Genomic DNA, 23,908 nt, shown 5'->3' with positions numbered 1-23,908 from the left:
AATTTTATTATAGTTTATTATAGGTCTTTAAAGTTTCATAGCTTACAGCGGCATCACTGACTCTTAGTTTTCTCATATCAACTCTATTATATTTTTGTTGTATTTGTTTTGGTGTTTATAGTTTTGTCACAATAAAAGTGGAGTTTGCTGTTTAGGATTTACTGCTGATATGATTTAGACAAGCTTACTTTTAAACCTTAAAGGTGCTATACATCCATGATAAACTGCAGGTGTTACTTATGTTGCGCCTGGTTGGACCTGCTCTGACGGCTGTGTGGGCGCCAACAGACTGTGTAATTGGCATTTCCCTCACTCTGCTGTTAGCCTTGTTGGTTCTGCAGGGGAGGAAAATATTTCACATTTACACATAATTGTTATTGGTACAGAAGTCACATAATTCTCAGTAGAGCTCCTCCTACCCTTAACCTGAGCAGAGGTCAGCAAAAATAAGTGCAAACACATGTGGCTGTGCAGGGCATTTATGTCTTAGCTGTGAATATGGTTGAGATAAATAATTGTAACGTCCCCTGTTTGAGTCCAGCCAGGGACCGTTCTGTCTCCACTGTCTCTGTAAAGGCAAAAATAAGCCACATTCTCACATGAACTCCAGACAATTACCACACATGTAGTACACAACAGGAAACTGTCTGTGTCGGAAGTTCTCACCACTCAAAATACTCTGTTTGGTTTAGGCGAGGGGTGGCACCTGGGTAGAAGGTGCAGGAGGAAGGACAGAACGCGGATAACATCACGGTCCAATAGCCGGTTCGTAATTTGGTCATAAACAATTGAGTTACTGCTGTTCCTTTAACTTGTCTGATGATGTCAGCGCCAGCTAGGGATGCATGATAATATCAACACGTCATCGGTATCGGCCAATGCTTTAAAATGAACGAATGATCAGAATTGGCCAACATGCTGTTCCCATTACCAGGACAGAAACAGGACCAATGGCAACAAATAAATGAAGATAAAAGGAAAACTTTTGGCCAAAAAAAATGGCACAAAAAAATCCAAGTCCAGGCACTCAAGTGGGTTTGAAAAATGTAAAAGGCCTTTAATTTAATGGGCTACATTCATTAAAATTACACCAACGCGTATCGGCTTGCGCCTTCTTCAGGGTGCAGTGACACAAAGACCGAAGATGAAGATGCTGGCCTGCCAGGTACGTGGCATGTTTTATAAATTATTTAATTAAAAAGACATATGTAAAGAAAGTCATCCTTTGGTCAATCTGCTTTCTCCATCAAGGCCATCGGAGAATGGAATAGACAGGAATTATCGCAGTTTCTGCCTTGCCACAAAGAAATGGCTCCTGAGTAAACAATGTTGCCAACATTAGGTGTTGCTGTCAGATTTCCTGTCTGATTCTCTGTCATTATGTCTCGTTTTGCGTTTCTCTCTTCTGCTGTTTATCTGAGCTCTGTTACAGATATTCCTGTCATATTACCATTGCTGGTATTTAATCATCCCTGTAATCCCGAATTACCATCGTTGGTATCTAGGTTTCTTATCGCTGTACTCTAAATTATTATCAACTCTGTAACTTTTTTTGCTGCTACGAGCACTTTGTTGACTACCAACAACAACACCAGCACTTTATCTATGCACATTCCTGCCTTGCACTTTATATCAGGAGCTGCTACTTGGACTGCCTTTTAGTGTTTTGTAAGTGTTCCTCCCTGCACTGTAACAACTTGGTTAATTTAAATGTGGAAATTGTATGTCTGTACTGTCTCTGTGCTGTCCTCTGTTCATCTGTATTTTAGGTTTCTTTGTTTTTTAGATTGTGGTCTGTGTATATTGTAAATTATATGCTGGGACTACAGATGGAAATTAGCAGTTAAATCTGGTGCAACCATCTCCTTATCTCTGTAAATGATTAATGCTATTGCACTGTCCCTTGATAAACTAAATAAACTAAACTAAACTATGAACGGCTGAACGAATCATAACGATGATCAGACTGTATGAAATGTATAACCATATTTTATCAGAATAACATTACTCAGATTCACAATGCATTAACACTAGATACAAGTTCTTTTTAATCAGACAAACTCACTTACAATCAACTGAATTAAAAGAAATAGCCTGTTAGCTTGTTAGCAGCCTGTTGGCTAAGCTAGCACACCGTCATATGGTCTCTCTGAAATCCACCGCAAAAGTTAATTTTTTTTTTTTACGCATTGGTGAAGATTCTCAGTCATCCAGGTCATGATGATCTAAAGTGGTAATATCTTAGGCAACTGGACTTGATTGAGTTTCTTGAAGACATTTCACCTCTCATCCAAGATGTTTCTTCAGTGGGAGTTTCGGATATCAAGGAGATTTCCACTGAAATTAATGGACTTGCACTTATAATATAGTAACAAGGTGTTAAATTACATTTTGTCTGACAGCGCCATGCTGTAAACTCTCTGGACAATCACAGAGAGCCCTCACTGTTAGGCAGCGTCCAACGACAGCCTGGTGCAGTAAGAAGTTGCATTACAATCAGCCAGTTGCCTGATCGAGCAGGTGATTGAAAAAGTGACTGAGCGAGTGATGTTAGTGTGTCGACTCTGCTCTCTGAGACTTCGCTCTGCTCTGCCAGACGCAGGCAGGACTGTTTACTTCACAGATGAGATGGCAGTCAGTCCTAAAACAACGGATTAGCTGAAATTCCCCAGATCACAATCTGATCGAACATTCCTGGGACTTGCTGATACCCCAGAAGTACCCCTGATCCACGGTGGGGCCTCTGTGGATCAGACTTGGCTCTGACCTGTCGAGGCATGGACACAGGACCTCTAGGGGTGTCCGGTGGTGTTTGTGAGGCAGGGTCCCACCACAGATGCGCGATACGATCGGGATCTTGGAACTTTGGAGGCCAGGTCAACACCTTGAGCTCTTTGTCACGTTCCTCAGGCCGTTCCTGAGCAGTGTGGTATGCTGCCTTCTCCTGGTCGGGGGGCAACTGCCATCGAGACATGCCATTACCATGAGCTGCGGGGGAACTTTATCTAACAGCCTTTGGATGAGTGGTGCATGTCAAGTAGCATCTACATGAATGCCAGGACCAAAGGATAGGATATTTATCACATATTTTTCTTCATATCGTGTACTCAAGCAGGTAGGAAAGAAGGAAGGAGGAAAGGAGGAAGGAAAGCAAGCAAGAAAGAAAGAAAGAAAATTTCACCACGACTCGAGCCAAGCTCTCTCCCTCTTCCACATGTATTTCATTAAACCTTATTTTGCTGCTCTCCAGAGCCTCCCACTCTTACTTAAACACATTTATGCGTAAATCTTTATCTGTAACACTGCAATTACAAGCAGCTGCTTACTAGTTGCTCCTTCAGGAGGTATAAATCCAAGGCAGTGGAGCAGAGAGCGGACAGGAGACATTACAGGTTAACAAGTTAATGGCAAAGGTAAAGAACAAAATGAAACTTAATAAACCCACACATGAACCGGCTCCAGGAAGGAAGGAGAGAACAGGGGGAGGAGGGAGGTGATGAGCAGGGCTCATATAATAATAAACTCCAGAACTCCAATGTGCCAGAAAAACATGAAAAGATAACCACATTCCAGCCATAATGAATCCACAACTGAATAATAAACACGAACCAAGCTGTGAATAAATAATGACAACGCTGATAACAGCGGCAGGTTGGGCCTACTCTGCAGGCCACATGGTCAAAATTATATTATTCCAGATGGATATCTTAATCGTTCCTCGTCTGGGTTTGGGTTTCCTTTGAACAGAGTTGCCTCTGAGAGTGTGGAGGACCAGGGGCTGGATGATTGACACTGAAAGCCTGTTCCTGACTTTGGTGCTGTTGCCGCTGAGGATCTAATGGACTAAATTTGTCAAAGTTCACTGAAAAATCAACCACTAAAGCACAGGCCCGAGCGTCTGTCGCTTCTTTTTTTCACACCAGAGGAGAATGAAAACCCCAACAACAATATCAAAAAATACACTGTGGGCTAAGGAGCCTCGCTCAAAGCTGTCTGAGGGGCCCCACTCATGCAGTGCCGTGATCCTGTCCCTGATGTACACCCTGATAAGAGTCATCTTAACAGGCAGGGATCACAGACAGTTTTGTTCTCATTAGCCTTTGCTAACCTGGATTCCTGGCACACCAGCAGCTTTGGGGGATTTCTGTAGAGGTATACTCTGCAGGATTTTCCTATTAAACTCTGTATAGAGTCGTACAGAAGTAATCCCTCTCAATCATCACCACATATGACCCACTCTCAGTGTGTGGTGGTGTATTTACCTGCAGAGACTCTGCCCTCTACCTGTATTTTCTTATTCATATTTTGCTGTGTTAGGGACGTATCTAGGTGCATTGCCGTCAGCCAATAACAGCACGCAGGTAAGGTCGGGACTTTTTAAAAAAGGTTGCAATCAGGTGCCAGACTGTAAGCTGCACGCATCCAAGTGGAAGTTATAAAAATCACATTCACAGAGCCAAGAAACACCAATATAGTGAGGCTAAAGCCAAGCAGAGAAAGCTCGTTCCAAGAGTGAATCTCAGGTTCTACTTGTACAATATGTAATAATTAGTCAGGGCTGGGTTACGCTTGAAAAGAGCTAGTTCATACCTGGCTTGGGCGGCATCTCTTTTTTATACCTTTATACCCAGTAGTTATTTGTTAAAGTTTAACCACCCTGCATGCATGCAATCGGTCTGTGAGTTTCCTGGTCGCTAAGGGATTGGTCTTTACTTCTCAGAGGACGGGGGTGACTTTGTGTTTTTTTTTCTTCCAGAAGCTACAAATTTTCCTTGAGCCTCTCTGAGTGACTGTGGGCAATTGGACGACCCTCCTTCCACCATTAATTAGTTTGTTGATTTTTAATATTATTTTTCATATGTTATCCTTTGGCTTGTGGAAGTTAAAAGTTGAAGACTTGAGACTTGACTTGAGGAAAGCCTCAGTTTTTCACTCCTGTCACGCATGCTGCTTCATTCGTGCAAATGTTTTTTTGGCCAAATTTTAAATGAGACATTTAGAATAATGTTATTTTAATGAAATATCACTATTTTAAGCTCAGATTTGTTTTTGTTTTTTCTCCTGACGGAAGCATTTGTCGTGCAAGATGCGTCCAAGGACCGTCGGAAATTTGACAATCCAATGATAATTTCTGTGTTTACAGTTTTTGGCCGTGATAAATGGCATAATTTTTAAAACCCACCCATGAGTTTGGAAGGCATGTTTTCTTTCAAATTTGGCAGTAAAATGGATATAAAATACAACTGTTTAAACCTGTATGCCACTCCCTAAGCCAAGATAAAAACATAAGCCCCTGCCCAGTGCTTAAAAAATTATTTGACATGCCTTCCGCTTGTTGCGCCAACTTCTCCCTCCTCATAAGTAACAAACTGTTTCTAAACAACTACTACAAATGCTGCACCAAATTGGATCATTCTCAATAATCTATTGGTTAAAGGTCTTGGTAGTGATTTAGCACAATGAAAAGGGTAGCGCCGTTTTTTTTTTAAGGTACTGAAAATCTAATCGTCTGGATTTCTTACTACTCTGGTACCACAATACCGTGACATTGCCCAAGACTAGTTGATAAGTCATGTTAATGAACCACTATAGAAGGAAAGCAGACACAAAGTGGCAGAAAATACTGAATTTGAGAGGCAAACCTACTACATTCACGCTTCTACACGCCTGGCCATTTACAGCATTAAAAGGGTGTGATTGTCGGTTTCAGAAAGTTACTGAAATTGTCACAGCGGATAGTTCTTATGTTGAAAAGTTCTGGGTTGGAGGAGGTCTCCAAAGCAATTCAACCACCTGAGAAGCAGCTCTGATGAAGCACTCAGGCAGCTTGACTGAATCCAAAACTGTTTAAAAGTACTGGATTCAGATATCAGTCAATGAATTTAAAGAACCTATTATAAACATATAATGTAATCTTTAAAAAGCCACCAGAGAGAGCTTCTCTTGCTCTGCTCCATGCTCTAAACTCCCTTTCTCTCTGTGCACTTTTCCTTCTGGTCCCTGGCTGCTCTCTGCAGTTCCTCCACCTCTGTCATCATTTCTACACACAATGGCAACAGCAAACTGCATTCCTCGAAGCCATAGCTCATAGCTTGTTGGCATCACAGACAATGCTGTTTTCAGAGGAGGCTGAGAGGAAAAGCTTGGTGATGTCGTCCGGTTGTTGTTTGTGAGTACGGAGGAAGAGGAAGCTGGTGCTGGTGAGGGAATCAGGGTGGGGATTCTGGCTGGACAGGAGGGGGGCGAGACGGGAAAAGGCAGAGCTGGTACTGATGGGCTGTGTTTGAACAGCTGTCCCTGCAGTGAGGTTGAAGGATGACAGGAAGAGGCTGGCACCAGGAAGGCCAGGCCAACAGGAAACAGACAAATAGGCAGAGGTGGAAGAGTGCAGATCTTTTTCTTTTACTCTCTCCTCTCCCCTCTCCCTCACTCTCTCCTCTCCTGCTTTGTGCGATAACACCAATAAACATGCTTTGTCTTCTTCTTTAGAGGCATTTCCCCACTGTTGTTGTATTAGTAACAAAGCAAAGGGACAAAGGAGGGGGTACGCTAGGTCAAATCCAGGAAAAGTAAAAGTTCAAGAAAATCAGCCGAGGTCAATGAAAACAGAGCTCTAAATCTTGCAGCACATCCAGAAAAACACCCGGACAATAAAAGGCAATCAGGCGTGATTCTGATCCCACATCTGCTTGTGATAATCCATGCAGCTAGCCAAGCGTGCACCCGAACCCTCCACCACCACCCCCATCTCATCTACACCCAATCATCCCCCTTTTGTGCACTGCACCCAAAACATTCCTTAACTTCTCAATTTAGTCAGCTCAGTGACTCTAACTCTTCTTATAGAGGATATACATGTATTCTAGAAGAGGGATGAGACATATACAGCTTCCTGTCCAGTAGTAAATACCACTGACACACCTCAGTATCTTATTATTCTCTGACCTCACATAAATAGGTCATAACCCCTTATAAACAGATTTAAATACCACTTTAAACTCTATTATCCACCTCTGGACATGCTGGACTGCCAGTTGAGAGGCTGTCACACATCCCCCTACTCCATTCATAACCACAACACACCTTAAAGCTGATTTATAGTTGTGCGTAAAGTCTACACAGAGCCGATGCCATTGCCGATCAGTGTATAATTTTTGTTTTGTACAATTTAAGAGTGAAAAAAAAAGGAGCACCATGCAGAAGTTTGGACGACCCAAGACATCTGAGCTCTCTGACAACTTTTCCCAGGGTCTCAGACCTTAATGAGCTTGTTAGGGCTCTGGCTTGTTCACAGTCATTGTTAGGAAAGGCCAGGTGATGCTAATTTCAACTGACTCCTGAAACCTTGTTCCAACAATCAGCAGCCATGGGCTCCTCTAAACAGCTGCCTAGCACTTTGAAACTAAAATAACTGATGCCCACAAAGCAGGAGAAGACTATAAGAAGATAGCAAAGTGTTTTCAGGGAGCTGTGACCTCAGTTTGTCATGTGATTAAGAAATGGCAGATCACATGAACTGTGGAGGTCAAGTTGAGGTCTGGAAGACCAAGAAAACTTTCAGAGAGAGGTGCTCGTAGGATTGTTAGAAAGGTAAATCAAAATTTGAAGTTTGACTTCAAAAGACCTGCAGGAAGATTGATCAGACTCTGGAGTGGTGGTGCACTGTTCTACTGTGCAGACACACCTGTACAAATATGACCTTCATGGAAGAGTCATCAGAAGAAATTTTTTCCTGTGTCCTCACCACAAAATTCAGCCTCACAAGTTTGCAAAGGAACATCTGAACTAGCCTGATGCTTTTTGGGAACAAGCCCTGTGGACTGATGAAGTTAAAATAGAATTTCTTTGGACACAATGAGCAAAGGGACACCTGTCCAAGTGTTAAACACGGGGGTGGATGGATCGTGCTTTGGGCTTGTGTTGCAGCCAGTGACACGGGGAACATTTCACAGGTACAGGGAAGAATGGATTAATTCTGGGAGCAAACATCACAGCATCTGTAAACAAGCTGAGGATGAAGAGAGGATGGCTTCTACAACAGGACAATGATCCTAAACACACCTTCAAATTCACAATGGACGACCTCAAGAGGAGCCAGCTGAAGGTTTGGCTGTGGCCCTCACAGTCCCCCGACCTAAACATCATTAAACATCTGTGGATAGAGCTCAAAGAGCAGGGCATGAAGACGACTGAAGACTCTCACAGAGCTAGAAGCCTTCTGCAGGAAGAACGGGTGAAAATCCTCCAAACAAGAACTGAAAGACTCTGAGCTGGACACAGAAAGTGTTTAGAAGCTGTGATACTTGCCAAAGGGGGCGCTACATAGCAATCGCACCCATGTCCACACACACACGCTGCCATTTAAGCCTATATCAAAAAAAATAGGCTCTACTATTAAATCTTCAAGACACATCAGACTATGATACTCGCATAAAAATAAATAAATAAAACAGACTGATGGCTTCTGGTATCGCATTCCATTAGCTGGATGTTTTAGGGTATGGAGTGCTGACTACTGCATCTGAAATGATTTGCTACAGCCTCCAGACTGTTTTTCAGAAGCACAGGGAAGACTCCATTACAGCTCCAGGGCAAAGTTGTTAACTCCAGGCCTTACCACTGTCACTATACACAGCTGCTGGTAAACAAATCTCTTCAACTTGTTCCTGAGGAGCATTTATTTTCCGTCAAACTGTAGCTCTCACTGAATGTTCACTGTTACAGTCATAGTTTGACTTCGCTCCGACAGTCAGCACACCTGCCTCTGAGGGCTCAGACACCCCGGCTCTCTGCCGCACACTCACCAAACACACCGACTGATTGCTTCAGAAGCAGCTGCGCCGCTCTGCTATTTTTGACAGTATTGTCATTTATCTTTTATCCACACCACCAACTTGGCATTGTTTCTTCTTTATCAGTTTTCTTATCTTCAATTGCCCACAGCTGCGTTTCAAATCAAATCAATTTATTTGTCACATGAAATCATAAGATACGATTCCAGTGAAATGTAATGCTGTTCAGTCCTGACCCCATTTTGGATCCTTATGGCCTGGGGGTAGGAGGTCTTCCTGAGACTGTCAGTGCTGACCTGGTGTATCCGGTACCTTCTTCCCAACCTCATCAGGGGGGAAAGGCCGTTATCTGTGTGTGGCTGGAATCTTAATGATTCTCCTGGCCTTCCTGCCTGACTCTCCTTTATGCAGGGTAGAGCAGCATCTATAGTGTGTTCAGCTGAATGAACCACTCTTTGCAGTGTCCTTGGTCCTGTTCAGTGCTGTTTCTGCTCCAGGTAGTGATGTTCTCAGTCAGGATGCTCTCGATGGAGCAGTAGTAGAAATTCCTTAGTATTTTAGATCAGTGGTTCCCAACTGGTGCAGCCACGGGGTCCAGATTTCTAGTCATCAGTTCAAGGTTCATGTAGTTTGATGCATTCAGCGCCAAACTTTTGTTTGGCCATGTCATTGAGCTAGTAGTTTACTGTCTCTGTCAAGCATCTGTCCGTTAGTCACTCACTCTACAGCAGGAAACAGCACTTCAAAATGAAAGCTCCACACTGTTCTGTGTGATTTTTGGCGTCCTATACAAACCATGACCACTGTGAAAGAAACATGGCGATATCTTTGGTCGTGACTCTAAAATGATGGTCACTGAATCCAAACAAACAGACGAATAGCAGCTCACCATGGAGGCAAAACACACTAAAAGAAATGTGTGGAATTCCAGTAAAGAGGAAAACCTTGTAAAGTTGTGGCAGCAGGAGCCTTGCCTGTATGATGTGTCCTCCAGCCCTGACCATGATCACGCATAGAAGGATGAAGCATGGAAGGAAAAGGCGGCTGAGTTGCAGCTGCCAGGTGAGCAACCTAGCAGCTAGCAAACACACACACACACCACAGTATATAGTGCCCACAAAACTTAGGCATATTTAATAATGTGCCCCTCTATGTTGTGAATCACAGTTGGAGAAGTAGTAACCCGTGCCGCATCTTTGCACACTGAGTATGGGAAGGTATTGTTTCGTATGTCGTAGCCTGTGATTCAGTAAGCGCTGTCATCGTACAGTCTGCATACATCAAACTTGATGTCCTACCCAAGTTTATCAGATCCGTGTTGCACAAACTTATAAGACTGCTAAAATATCACAGTCTGTAGGAGGCTTTAGAGGATACTTGGAATTTCCTCAAGTGTCTCAGGTGAAACAGTCTGTGCCTTGCCTTTCTCTCCACTGAGTCAGTATGCAGCACCCAGGTCAGGCCCACAGTGAGGTGGACACCAGGTACCTGAAGCTGTCCACCCTCTCCACAAGGACCCGCTGACATTAAGACGGGCGTAGTTTCTTTCCTGCGTCTTCCTAAATACCACTATCATCTGCTTAGTTTTGCTGACCTTTATGAGCAGGTTGCTGACCTGACATTTTGGAAACATCGGAGTCACTTCATCTGAGCTTGATTGGACGCACATAATTAATTACACTGCTTTAAACAGCTTGCTGACTCGTCTTATTAAATGAACACTCAGAAAAAAAATCTTACTGGTTGTGCAAAATATCGAAATGACTGAAATTGGGTCAATTAGTCAGTTACAGTGTAGGTTTCAGTTACTTTGATTTATTGCCCAGCCCTAGTTTGGAGTCCTAGGCTGCTTCCTTAATTGTAGTGTGGTTCATTTTTCATCCCACTGTTGCTTTTTACTGCTGTTTAATGTGTGTGTGTGTTCACAATTGAGACCGACAGGTAACTCATTCTTTGGACCTTTTTGATGATGTCATCCTGCGTCATCGGTACCACACGGAGCCACACGGGGAAATCAAATGCTGAAATGACAGCAGGTCATGTTTTTATTTTTATTTTTATTATCTGATGTCACAAAGAAATAACTGACGATGATAATTATTAGCTGAAACCACTACTGGACCTGTATGTCATAAGTAACAACAGGCAGCAACAGGATAAAAAACAGCAGCTTGTCCTGTGATAATAGAGGGCGTAGTTACTGTGTGACTGCTGAAGTATACAGACACAAGCTTGATACACCTCCAGTTTAACTCATTCTCACTTCTCTGCACTCACATACTGACATGTTTACATGTAACCATGATTGCCAAATCAGCATCAGAGAAACGCTTTTTTTTTTTTACGTGATACAACTTTATTCAGTGTTCTGACCGATTTAAAACATCTGATCTATTTGTTTTGGAGAGGTGAGACATCTGCAGATAATTCAGCTCATGGCAAAAAACTTCCTGAATGTCTGGATCACAAGTAAGGTGAGCACAAATTATGTTATCGGAGATAATAGGAGAGCACACATTCTGCAAGGTGCCAAACAGCGTTGGAGAAACACTGATTTATGACGTTAAACTGCTTTATTCAGTGTTTTTACCAGTTTTAATGACCTGGTTTGTTTTGAAGGGGACAAAGAGACCTCTGCATATAATCAGGCTCCTGGTGAAAACCTCCTGAGCAATGACCATTGAAGGAATTCTAACCTGGAGAAGTTTCAGCTGGTTGTAATCTGAACTCGTCACCACTAGATGGCACTAAATCCCCCCAAATTCTACACACTGGACCCTCAAGGGATGATGAAGACAGTGCCAACACAATATTTACATTCAAAGGAAAATGTCTTACTTTGGTGATACCCACTGTCACTAACAAAAAAAGACACTGCAGCTGATAACAATAGCCACCAATGCCATCCACCCCTCCTCCCATGGATCTGACTGGGACAACGACCTAAATGGGATGTCGAGTTTTTACCACAACAGTCGACTTTTTCTACGAGCAAAGATCCACATCATCAGAATCATTTAAAAAATGATGTGATCACATAAAATATTTTTCACGTGAGCAGACTGACTCCAAAATTTAAAAGCAAAAACATGTTCTGCACTGTGGATGAAATTCCAATGACTGCATGTCATTTACTGCCTCTTTATTAGGAACCCAGCATCTGAGGACCTCATAGATCAGTCAAAGTTTACTCTTCACAACACTGCAGCTGTGCACTCAGATACTGTCAGCAGCAGGGTTTACGCCGTCATGTGACCACACTCTGTGAAACCTTTTTATAGGGCTTTGGAGACTCGACCGTGTCAGTGTTTTTTAAATGATTCACAATTTAAATGAGACAAAGACGCAGATGGTGCAGGAGCTGCGAAGTAATAATCAGCAGGACTGGAGACACAGTCAGCAAGAGGACAAATTAATTGGGATAAGTGCTGACACAGTCATCAGGCAGAAATGATCCTACATGAATATTCTCTCTTTCCATTGTCTCTATCAATTGAGTTTGTAAATTCAGCCTCTCAAGACATGATTCAAGATTCAAGGATTTTGTTTTTACGCACTAATATTTCTCTGTTTGTGTAGTGAAATTCTGGGGTGGCATACACTGCAAGCTTTGTTAAAAGGGTTGTGTGTATTAATAATAATAGTAATATTTAGAATTGACTCTGCTCAGCGACTTTGACCGCACATCTCAGCCTGTAGGAAGCCGTCTTGTCTTTTTTCCTATCTCCAACAGCAACTCCTGAGCCACAATCAGGAGCACAGTCACCAGAGTAGAATGGAGGGATCCATCAACCCACGGTTTCCGCCTTGGAAATGACTGTGCGGTCACCTTAGGGACTATATCATCTGCTGGAGTTGTCATGAAGCTTTTCACTACTTCCATAGTTTGACTCATCGGACGTCGGCTGTGGCTGTAAGCCAGCATTCTCCCCCTCTTCAGCTGTCTGTGTCTTACTGTTCTCAAAATCCCCTTCGCTATGGGAAACAGCAACCTCCAAGTTAACAACATACACGCTGATATTGTCAAGTTTTGATGAAGGTTTGGATCGTGCAATAAGGAAGGTCTGCTTTGTTCTTTCAATGAATTGTTGTAAAGATCTAGAACAAATAAAACAACTTGTGAATTCACCTCAGGACAACCCAGACTCTGTCTCACAGGACCCTCATGTCCAATGTTGATCCATTTTCTGACACAGCCAGATGGACTCGATTTGCCACGTTTTTTTACCTAGGACCAGCATGCGCCGGTGACACTGACATCACCAATGTACCAATCAGTTACACTTCATGAGCTTCTGTGACATCATTATGATGTTCTGCAAGTGTCACATACAGCTGGAAAATCGACTACTGTATCATCACACAGGGCCAAGTGTTGATTTTTTCATTATATAAATTATTAATATTACAAATACAAATTAAAATTTAGGCAGCCTACTAGAATAATATAATCAATTGCATTTCAGTTCACTGGATACATTTTGCTGCTGAAAATAAAAACTGATTCACATCCTGGTCTACATAACTCAGATAGGGCAGTCCAATGCCTGACCTGGTCCATCACCACAGACTCCCATTTTCCACATTTGTTTATACCCTGGCTTGATAAAGATGGCGGCATTAATCTGACTTGCCAAATGGTGGGAGAGAATTAGCCTTGTAACCCTCACTGAATGGAGAACACAAAATTGTCCAGAGTCCCACCAGTCTGGTTGGACATTTTTATGGTCTGTCTTGCCAAAATCCCCAGTCACGACAAGGGCAGTGTCCGGGTAGCTGGTCCAGTGCCAGAGCAGAATACCACGCAGCTCTGTCCATGCTGTGTCGGCATCTGTCTGTGGCGGTATGCACACAGCGGGGATGACGACCAAAGTGAACTCCCGGGGAAGGCAGAATGGACAGAATGAAATCATCTGATGCTCAAAGCCAGGCATGCAGGAGCCCGAGAGTGGAGATAACACCAACTGTTGTTTGTCATGAGACACACTCCTCCACTCCTTGCCCTAAGATCTTCCTGCTATCCAAGGACTGGATGCCTGTAGGTAGAACACTGGGCTGGGTGGGGGTGGACTGTGGGCCTGGGCTTTTTCTCGCTTATGCAGAGACATGCCAGTACAAAAAGTCTGTCCTATCTTATCACATTGTTGTTGTTGTTGCCATGGTGGGCATCTTACAGAGTCTCTGCCGGCTGTGTCCGACCTACAAAAACACTGAAAAACTGGTGAGTTGAGTCAAATCCAATGTTTAGAAGTGTGCTGCAATCTTATCCAATTATTGCTAAAAGAATAAAGAAACAAAAACACTCACTCCTCTGAACACAGCCGCACAATCGTTTCTTTTATCATGTCAAATTGTGTAAAGTGAACTGTGCTTCATCCTGGCCAAGTCCAACAAACACACACAGATATGGATTTTAGGGACTAATGCACACCTGCTACACACACACATATAAACACACAACACACAGTGCACAAGTCATACTTTCTTCCTCAGATGTGGACTTATCCCCAGGTGTGTGATAAGGTTTGGCAGGTAGCAGAGAGTCAGGTCAGAGGCCCATGTGTGGGTAGTGTGTGTGACTAATTGGAAAGCCTCGGTGGAAACACCTGTTGGTCCCCTTTCACTCTGCTGTGCTTTCATTCTGATAACTTCTATCCCTTCATATCCCCCTGAAGGGTCGGACATGTACAGCTCACATCGACATGGATCACGTAGGGGAGTTGGTTTAAAAATGAACCAGCTGGTGAAGGTTAAAATATAGAACACGAGGACAGAGTAGGACCTGCAGTTTCATCTAATATATGCAAACTAGCTTAGCAACAAGAAGAGTTCATCACAGCAGTAACAGCTTCTTACATGGGGCAGATAGAGAAAAGTGGCACCCATCAGTTGAACAAAAGTGGGGTGTTTCATTTTTATGTGGTACAGGGCAGCAATACCATAATCAGCAGTGGTTTATGCTCAGGCTGGGCGATATATCAATATATTTTCAAGCAAGATAGAGATTTAGACAATATTGTTTATATCAATATAGGGTCAAGTTGCTTAGCGCCGTTTTTCCAAAAAGCCATGCCAATGTCCATCTCTCCTCTCTCACACCCTTCGGCCCACTCACTCACTCACAAGCCCTTTTTAGACAGGAGTTGTGCAAATTTGCAGGAAAGCCCAATCAGTCTTTTTTCAGCATTGGCAGTATAAAAACAAAATCGGGGAGTGAGGCAAAATGCCGCCTACCTAATTTTGTTTATACAGAATGTGCCTTTTTCGGGGTAATGGGGGGCGTGAGCAAGTAACAAAACGTGTAGCTCAGCGTGTGACTTAAACAGTGTCGTGGGAGGGAAGCTACGGCTGGTCAGGCGGTGATTTTCTCATAAGTCGGCCCATCCTTCACCGTCCCCGTCATCTGACGGTTAATGGCCTCTTCGTTTGTGAGGACAAGGAGGGCGTGCAATTCCTTGTCTCCCCAGTTGCTCATCTTTTGTCAGGTTTGCGTTTCCCTCTTGCTACTAGCTGCTCGCTAATTCCTGCTATGATGATGTGATTAAAAAATGCAGCAACAACACAGACGTTTCATGTACAAGACGTATATAATGGGGAAAAATGTCTCTCCCTCCCTCAGCCTCTCTGTTGATGCTCTGTGCAGAAATAAGATTAAAATATTTGAATCATTTTCCAGCACTAGATTCATTTGAAAGGATGTGGAAAACAACTTTTTAACTCCGCCCACAGAGATTTTTTATTGTGTCAAACTACAATGGATTTAGGACTACTTGATACTTTTATAGTCGTGTTATAGTTTAGTGTCCTGTGCTGCAACACTTTCAACCTCTGTAGCTCCAGTGCTGTGCGCAAACACGTAACATTCAGCCCTGCTTTTTTTTTATATACAATTTTTCATGTACATGTTGTGCAGCTGTATATTTTCAAACAGGGGAAAAATCCCCGTCTTTGCATTTTATTTTGATCACAGTCTGTTTTTATAGAAGTGCTCGTGACATCTTAGATATGTCTTTGACTTGCAGCCGAACATGTAGCCCATAAATAGCCCCTGTAAATACCGAGAAATGAATTTTTGTCCATATCGCCCAGCCCTAGTTTATGCCAGTATGCCGGCGCACTTTCTGCCCGAGGAACTTGAGTCACATGTCGTTTATGCCATATGCCAGGAATGAAGCAAGTAACAAGTCGAATGATACACCTCAGAATAGGCATATGAGACTAAAAGGATTGCACTCTATGTGTTGTCTGCTGGAGTATTCTGTTTCTACTCAATATTAATTACTAACAAATACAACTCACAATAAATCTGGCAGGTGGACAACAGCAGGCTGCACATTTAAATTTGTCAATTATTAAAACATGTACTTGGAACAAGGTTCCCGAGTGCATACAACAACATCAAAAAAATCTCCAGCTGTTAACTTTAAACATTTATTGTCCAGAGCTGAAAAACAGCTAAATGTATTGATGTTAACATTAAAATATCAAAAGGGTTTTCTTTCTATCACACACACACACACTCAAGTTTAGATACAGTTAATGCAGTGCACCGCATGCATTGTTCACCTCTCCATCATCTGCTGCTGTCTGTCTGTCTGTCTGTCTGTCTGTCTCATCTACAGTAAATTATGAGTTGTTTACAGTAACGTTATGTTATACAACATGAAATCTGATTTATCCACAAGACAACCACTGCAATATTGAAATTAAATTTACTTGTAATGCCTACTGTGCTGAAATTTGGGGAAATGCATATAAAACAAATATAGACCCTGTAATTAAACTTCAGAAAAGAGCTCTTAACATGATACATAAAGCTGGTTATCGTATCGAGTTGTTAACAGAAGCCGCCTTGTCTGTATTTTGAAAAAATAAATAAATAAGAGAAGGAAATTATAATTTAAAAGAGTCATTTATTTATGAAACAAGTGAGAACTAATGTAAAATACAGATGTGCTTCAGTTTTGGAAGTCAAACTATGGAGTGGACTCAGCGCTGAGTTGAAAATGTGTCGCTCCCTGTTGAGTTTCAAAAAAGCCTTAAAATGTAAAATGATTATGGATTCTAATTTAGAGTATAATGTATTTAATTATTAATTGGTATAGGATAGGCAAAAATAACACGGGGCTTCAGCCTTTCTTGGGGGTTGCTGACTGTGGGAAAATTGGTGTGAAATAATCTTTGTTTCTCCAGATGTATATAACGGAAATAAAAATAGTCATTCACTTATTCATTTATTTAACAGTATGCTGTGGGATCAGACAATTACAGCCTGCCTACCTACAATCACAATAAAGAGAAATGTATTGTATGACTTTTTACTCCTCTTTCTTTTGCAAAAATCCAAAAACATTGAGTTGTTTTTTTCCACCTGGATCTGTGAGCTGTGTCATTTCTCCTCTGCTCTTGTAGCTGTAACCTGAGTCACTCAGCACTGACCATCAGACCCCACCCACCATCCCAACCCCTGCACACACAGTTAGAGACCTGCATTTATTTTGAAAGGCTGTTAGGTTACAAAGACTAACACACATTCTCTCATAACCAGTTTTTTGGGTCTACACTCAACATTTGGCATTTAAGTCCCAACAGAATAACCTGGCAACGCCTGTGGTCACAGATTCTGAAATTGTACAAATGGCGGCTCTTGTAAATATTTAGGTATTACAGTAATGATGAATATACAACGGTTTAAAAACTAGAAAAGCACAATGCAGCAGTAATAAAGCAGTAAGTTATGTGATGTAAAGCTGTGCTCACAGAACTCTCTGATCCTGCTGATCTGCATTTTAAATATTAATGTTAATCTCAGATTTGACCTACTAATTAGTGACTGCTTTATCTTTTCATTTTCATGTATTGACTCTTAACTGTTCTTGTATGTGTGTGTTACTGCAGCTGCTGCTGATGGTACAGAGCACTGTGAATAAGGGTTTGATCAATATGGACTTCTGCAGGCCAATATTTGGTGTCAGCACTCTAAATGTATGGCTTTACCCCATTAATTCTCTCAGGCGGTGAATCGCCTTAAAAACAAACTTTATTCGACATTTGGATTCCGTGTGGCTCTGTAGACACTTTATGAGGAGTCAACAACCTGTCCAAATCTTCAAATTTAAATTCCCAGTTCACCACAATAGCAAGCGATCAATAGTAAACACTGCAAGGCTTCAGGTCCCAGCCCCCCTGAAAATAGATGGAAGAAATATTCCTGCTTCTCTAAAGGCTTCAGTGGCTTTATAAACAGACGGGGTCCAAATAAAGATCTCTTTGCTGAGTTGATCACGGAGAACACCAGGTCCACAGCAGCCTGTTGTCAGGGATTAAGTAGCTGCTATATTTGCCAGAGAACATCCTGCGCTCAGTATTGCTTCATATAAAGAGGTGACATTCACCACAGCTCATACATGTATACACAGACTCCGGCAGGATCTCCACGCTGCCCTGCGGCCTTCTGACCTGTGTAAACAATTTGATTCGGACGGGTCAGATCAAATTAGGCAAACGGAGCCGACAGCAGCCGCACTGAGAAGTCAGAGGCTGGGTGTGCAGTTTGTGAACCCTGACATTGTTTCTCTAATTGGTTCGTGCTCGTTGTATTCACCGATGAATGTGATGATCCACCATGACTGTGAGGCAGGTGGTGAAAGCAAAAATCTACACTGACTGTACAGAAACATAAAGGCGCTTCTGTTTGAAGTTCACTGTGAGGCTACAATTGCACATCAGGAAGGTGTTCCCAATGTGTCATTCAGGCAGTAATACAAAAGACAAACATCCAGCTCCCGGATTCATATATCCAATTATTTTCCATTCATCCATCGATCCATTTTCAGTACCTGGATGCAGGGAAGCATGAGGAAAATGAGGACAGCCCTCCAGAAGATAAATGACTCCATCTTCGTCCGGATATTTCCCCAGGTCTGGGTCCCTCTACAGCTAGGTGAGCCCCGACCTGTGGAGAGGAAGTGGACAAGTCAAATCATTTCTGCAGTTGTTAACTGTGACGCCACACTAGATCAAACTCTTATATCACGTCTGGTTAGCCATGCTGAAACATGTAGTTGACAGGGCCAGATTAAGCCACGAGTGGGCCCCAGGGCAAAACTGAGCTGCCCCAATCCCCCACTCTGTACATTGTGTATGTATTAATAGCAATAACTGTATTTATATATTCATTCTCTCATTTTCCGTAACTGCTTATCCTGTTAGGGGTCGTGGGGGGGCTGGAGCCTATCCCAGCTGACAGTGGGTGAGAGGCGGGGTTCACCCTGGACAGGTTACCAGACTATCACAGGGCTGACACCTGGAGGAAACCCACACTGACACAGGTAGAACATGCAAACTCCACACAGAAGGCCCGTTTCCACTGCAGGAACTTCGGGGTAATTTTACGGGGCCGGGGCCATTGGTGTGTGTCTCCACTGCAGGAATCACCCCCGAAGGACAGAGTTCCGGAACTTTTACAGGGGCTAAACAAGTCCCTGACTCAGAGTAGGTACTCAGAACGGCCCCTAAAAACTCCTGGCTGGGGCTTGGGGATTACTTGGTGCTGATTGGATATACTCAAGACGGGATATGACGTCAACAGAAAGTGGCAAAATAGCCGGCATTTTTAAAACTCAGTAGACGAGGGTTAGCACATTCATAGCTTCAGTAACTCAATAAACAGTCTGTGAAAAAAAATATTTTTTCCAGTGGATATCTTAGTTACAACATGATTGAGCTAGCAAAGCAGTTTTGTTTTGCTGTGTGTGGTATTTATTCAGTTTTGGGAAATCACAATGTCTAGAAAGCATCAGTGGCTGCAGCTGACAGAAGATGAAACTACTCCAGTCAGCTCAATCATGTTGTAACTAAGACAGCCGCTGGAAAAAAAAAAATTCACGGACCATTTATTGAGTTACTGAGTATTACAGACACCGCTAAGGGCTAACAGCTAACGGCGTCTCTATGCCCCTACGTCGCCCCGGTCAAAATGGTCGCGCAACGATTACGTCACATCCAGATCCCGGTAACTTTACAGGAACCTTCCTCCTACTCCGCCCTCTCAGTGGAGACACGGCGGTTGAGAGGGCCGAGCGAGAGGACGTTCCTGTAGTAGTTCCTGCCCCCCAAATAGTACCAGGAACTTCTTCAGTGGAAACGGGCCTAGAAGGGCTCCCCCATCCTGGGATTCGAACTCCCCAACCATGAGCCCTCTTGCTGTGAGGCAACAATGCTAACCACTGCACCACTGCAGTTAGCACCTTTCAAAATAAAGTTTTTTACAGTGTTTTACAGTAAAGTCAGAAAAAAAGACAATGCCAATCACGTACAATATAAACAGTTGCTCAAACTACATGCTGTGCTTTCTTTTCATATTGCCCACCACACATACTGCCGCCTTGGACACAGAGAGTATAGAAGCAGATCAAGAGACACCGATGTACAGATATCACAGATGTAGATAGGAGCCAGACCATTCAAGGCTTTACAAACAAGCAGTAATATCTTAAAATCAATTCTAAACCTCACAGGTAACCAGTGAAGGGCAGCAAGGATTGCTGTTCTGTGTTTGCTTTTTTAAGTGTGTGTTAGAAGCCTGGCAGCAGCATTTTGTATCAGCTGCTGTCTTTGGATGTTTCACCTGCTGATACCACAATAAAGTGTGGTGCAATAGTCAAGCAAAAACACTGATGACCTGATCTGAGTTAAATGTCTTAGTTGGAAAAAGCAGGACTCCACCATTTTACCCAGACTAGACACAAGTGTAAATGCTACTCATGCTGGGGCCAGACGGGGTCACTGAAATTATTTCTGCTGCAGGAACATTTTGGACATCCAATTCTTCACTTCCGCAAGCAGAGCCCAGTAAAGTATACATTGGTGGTACGAAGCTTTATTGGCTTTATAGCTGTGTATCATCCAGGTAGCAATGAAAATCAACATTATGTCTACATGTTTTGTCCAGGGGTAGCATATAGTAATTAAAAGGGGACCCAGAGTAGACCCCTGGGGGACGCCAAAACAGGCAGGAGCATGAGAGGAGGAACATCTTCAAACATAACAGAAAAATACAGCAGACAGATAAGACATTAGCCGATCCAGAGCCCATCACTGATGCCAGCATATTAGTCAGCAATTAGTTTGACTGATAGTTTGATAGTTTTTTTTCCTGAAGTTAGTCAATCTTATGGAAGTGCAACACTGAATGACTTCTTTAACCCCCCTTAAAAACAGGTTTTAACTCGGGGCCCTCTAGCTACATGACGTGGCTTTGATTTTATATAATTATAAAAATGCTACTTCAGTTCACCCTTATCATCTCATACAGCATTCATTCATTCATTCATTCATTTTCTGTGACTGCTTATTCTGTTGGGGGTTGTAGGGGGGCCGAGAGGCGGGGTACATTCTTCTGGACAGGTCACCAGACTATCACAGAGCTGACACACAGAGACAGACGACTACTCAACTCAACCACCACAGCCAATCAAGAGTCACCAATTAACCTGCATGTCTTTGGACTGTGGGAGGAAGCTGGAGAACATGCAAACTCTGCATAGTTGGAGTCCCCTTGAGTTTGGACCGAACCCTCTTGCTATGAGGTATTAATGCTAACCACTTCACCATTGTGCCGCCCTACAGCATTGCTGGGCAAATTCACTTATTAAAATGACCACTAACTCATTACCACACAGTGAACCAGGGGTGTCGGGGGCACATTTGTAATCCTGCCTTTCTATATCTTTATGATTTTTTTATTGCAAGACAAAGACAGAAAACTGACTGATATTCAAACTATGGAAAAATACCACATATTGGGTGGGTACAGCCACATAGAAATAAGCTTCTTTTCTGTTTCAAATGACTGTAAACTGAATCTTTTTTTTTAAGGTTTGGGACTATTTAAAAACATCCAACATCCTTTTGGAAAATCTGTGATGGACTTTTTTTTTTATTACTTTTCGACTTTTTCATAGATTAAATTATCACTGACTCATTGATGGGATTAATCAAATTGCTGGTACCAACCCCACTGGCGGAGTCAAACTCACTGTAAGCTCCAGTGTTACACAGCAGGAATATTTACTGTAGGGAAATTCACCTGCATGACAAAAGCACTGTGGTGCCACAGCTGCTGCAGGGAGCGATCCTCCTGCTCCCATGTAGCTTTCCTTTCCTCCAACTATGCCATGCAGCGTGTGCAGAAATCACAGCCACTTTCTAAGTTTCTACCCGTGAAGCGTCGCTTCCACTCTGAGGTTCAGCTCATCAGCAGCACCGAGACCTCACGGGCTCAATGTGTCAGCAACCGGACCGGTGTGACTGAAAGTCTGGAGCCGGTACCGGCGGCGCCTCCAGCCTGATGTGTGTTTGTTTGGGGGGAATAAACACCTTACCTTGTGGGGGGGCGGGGGGAGGTCCTGCGCTCCCTATGCGCTCATATGGAGATGCAACATCAGTTATTATCCAAAAACAGTGCGGTTATCCAACGAGCCCCGGTCCCCGGTGTCCACGCCCCGAGTCCAACACACACACGTCCAAAAAGTGACGGAGAGAGTCCGGTGAGGTGTCACAGGGACCGACGCGCCGGTACTTTCTGTCTCCGGTAAAGTGTCTCCAGGCTCCGGGCGGCGCACAGCCCGTCTGCCTGCCTGACACTCAACTTGGGGCCAGAGTCAAGCTAGACGCGGTTATAACACTTTTTCCGGTCAGCACTTTCAAAGTAAAACACATACAGAAAAATGTCCTCTGATCAACTTTAGTCCGCTTTCGTAGCCTAATATTTTTCATTTAATTTTATTTGAATATTTATATATTTTATTTTTTTAATTTAAAGGGGACACATATGAAACCGGGGGCTTGGGGGCCCTGCAGCAGAAAAGGTTGAGCATCAAACACTTAATTTCCTGCATTCTGTATTTAAGCACCAATTTGTGCCTTTACTGAATCAGTTTGTATTTTGAATGTCTTTTATTTGATTAAAATAAAAGTCCTTTGCTACTTTCATGTTTTTATTGCTAGATACTGAGCGGGACATGTCCCCTGCGTTCCCCCAAAATCTGCACCTTTGTTCATAATTCATGACGCAAACTTTTTTCTTTTCAAATTTTCTCTTTGTTCCCCTGAGTCAGAGTAAAGTCAAAGTAAAGTCAACATGTCCCTGTGTGTCCCCATATGGATTAAATATGGGTTAAATACAGGCCTACACAATGTGTGACTTTTATGTAGATCTCAAATTATCAGCCCAGTAAAATTATGGACACCAATTTGTGCCTTATCTGCATCAGTTTCATCGTTTAAATGTATTTAATTTGGTCAAAATAAAAGTCCTCTGCTTATTTTGTGTTTTTATGGGTGGGGGCAAATGCACAGATTCTACATACTGAGCCAGATGTGTCCCCTGCATCATCCCAAAATCTACACCTATGTTCTTCAGTCATCAAGTTAATTGTTTTCTTTTATTCTTCTCTTTGTTCCCCGAATCAAAGTGAAGGTAATGGTAAACGACCACAGTCAACATGTCCCTGTGTGTCCCCAGATGGGTTAAATATAGGTTTACGCTATGTGTGACCTTTATGCAGATCTCAAATAATAAACAAAGGTCAAAATTTTGTTGAAAAATCCACCACAGCCTCTTCTAATATAAATCTTATAGAACGAGGGGGAGTTTAACGATGTGTTACTGTGTTTGATTGTGAGCCAGCTAACATATATCAACAGGCTTAATGTTTGTCTGTATTGTTAGGCTGTCATTTGTAATGTCAAACTGTAATTATATTAATATGCTTTCACCTCGGCATCAGAAAACCACTTAATTTCCTGCATTCTGGTGAATTTTATGCACCAATTTGTGCTTTTTTGCATCACTTAATCTATAATCTATATAATCTATAATCTTTAATTTCATCAAAATAAAAGTCTTCTGCTACCTTCATGTTGTTATTGGGGGCAGGGGGGATACATGCTCTACATAATGAGGGGGCAGTGTCCCCTGCATCTCCCACAAAATCTACACCTCCAGATTGTACGTCTCGATTTCATTTTCCTCCCCAGGGTTTATCACATTAGTCTTTTATTCTGAAGGGTGAATCAGCTTATTTCCTGCACAGCCCTGGTCGTCTCCAGCA

General features: G+C 42.7%; 1 protein-coding gene across 2 annotated transcripts in view; it reads right to left on the bottom strand.

Moving 5' to 3' along the window:
• Nucleotides 1-22,444, bottom strand: part of adamtsl3 (ADAMTS-like 3) — a 315,217-nt gene extending 292,773 nt beyond the window's left edge. For both annotated transcript variants that reach the window (XM_049561501.1, XM_049561507.1), the window contains exons 1-2: nucleotides 22,178-22,444; nucleotides 18,632-18,747 (exon numbers count right to left, since the gene is read on the bottom strand). In XM_049561501.1, the coding sequence (XP_049417458.1) occupies nucleotides 18,632-18,691 (60 nt within the window). In that variant the 5' untranslated portion in view covers nucleotides 18,692-18,747; nucleotides 22,178-22,444. The remainder of the gene's footprint in view (nucleotides 1-18,631; nucleotides 18,748-22,177) is intronic.
• Between the last annotated feature and the right edge of the window lie 1,464 nt (nucleotides 22,445-23,908).

The sequence above is a fragment of the Epinephelus fuscoguttatus genome, linkage group LG2 (genome assembly GCF_011397635.1).
Source record: "Epinephelus fuscoguttatus linkage group LG2, E.fuscoguttatus.final_Chr_v1".
Taxonomy (NCBI): Eukaryota; Metazoa; Chordata; class Actinopteri; order Perciformes; family Serranidae; genus Epinephelus; species Epinephelus fuscoguttatus.
The sequence above is the reverse complement of the archived record's forward strand: the minus strand, read 5'-3'. Positions and strand labels throughout refer to the sequence as shown.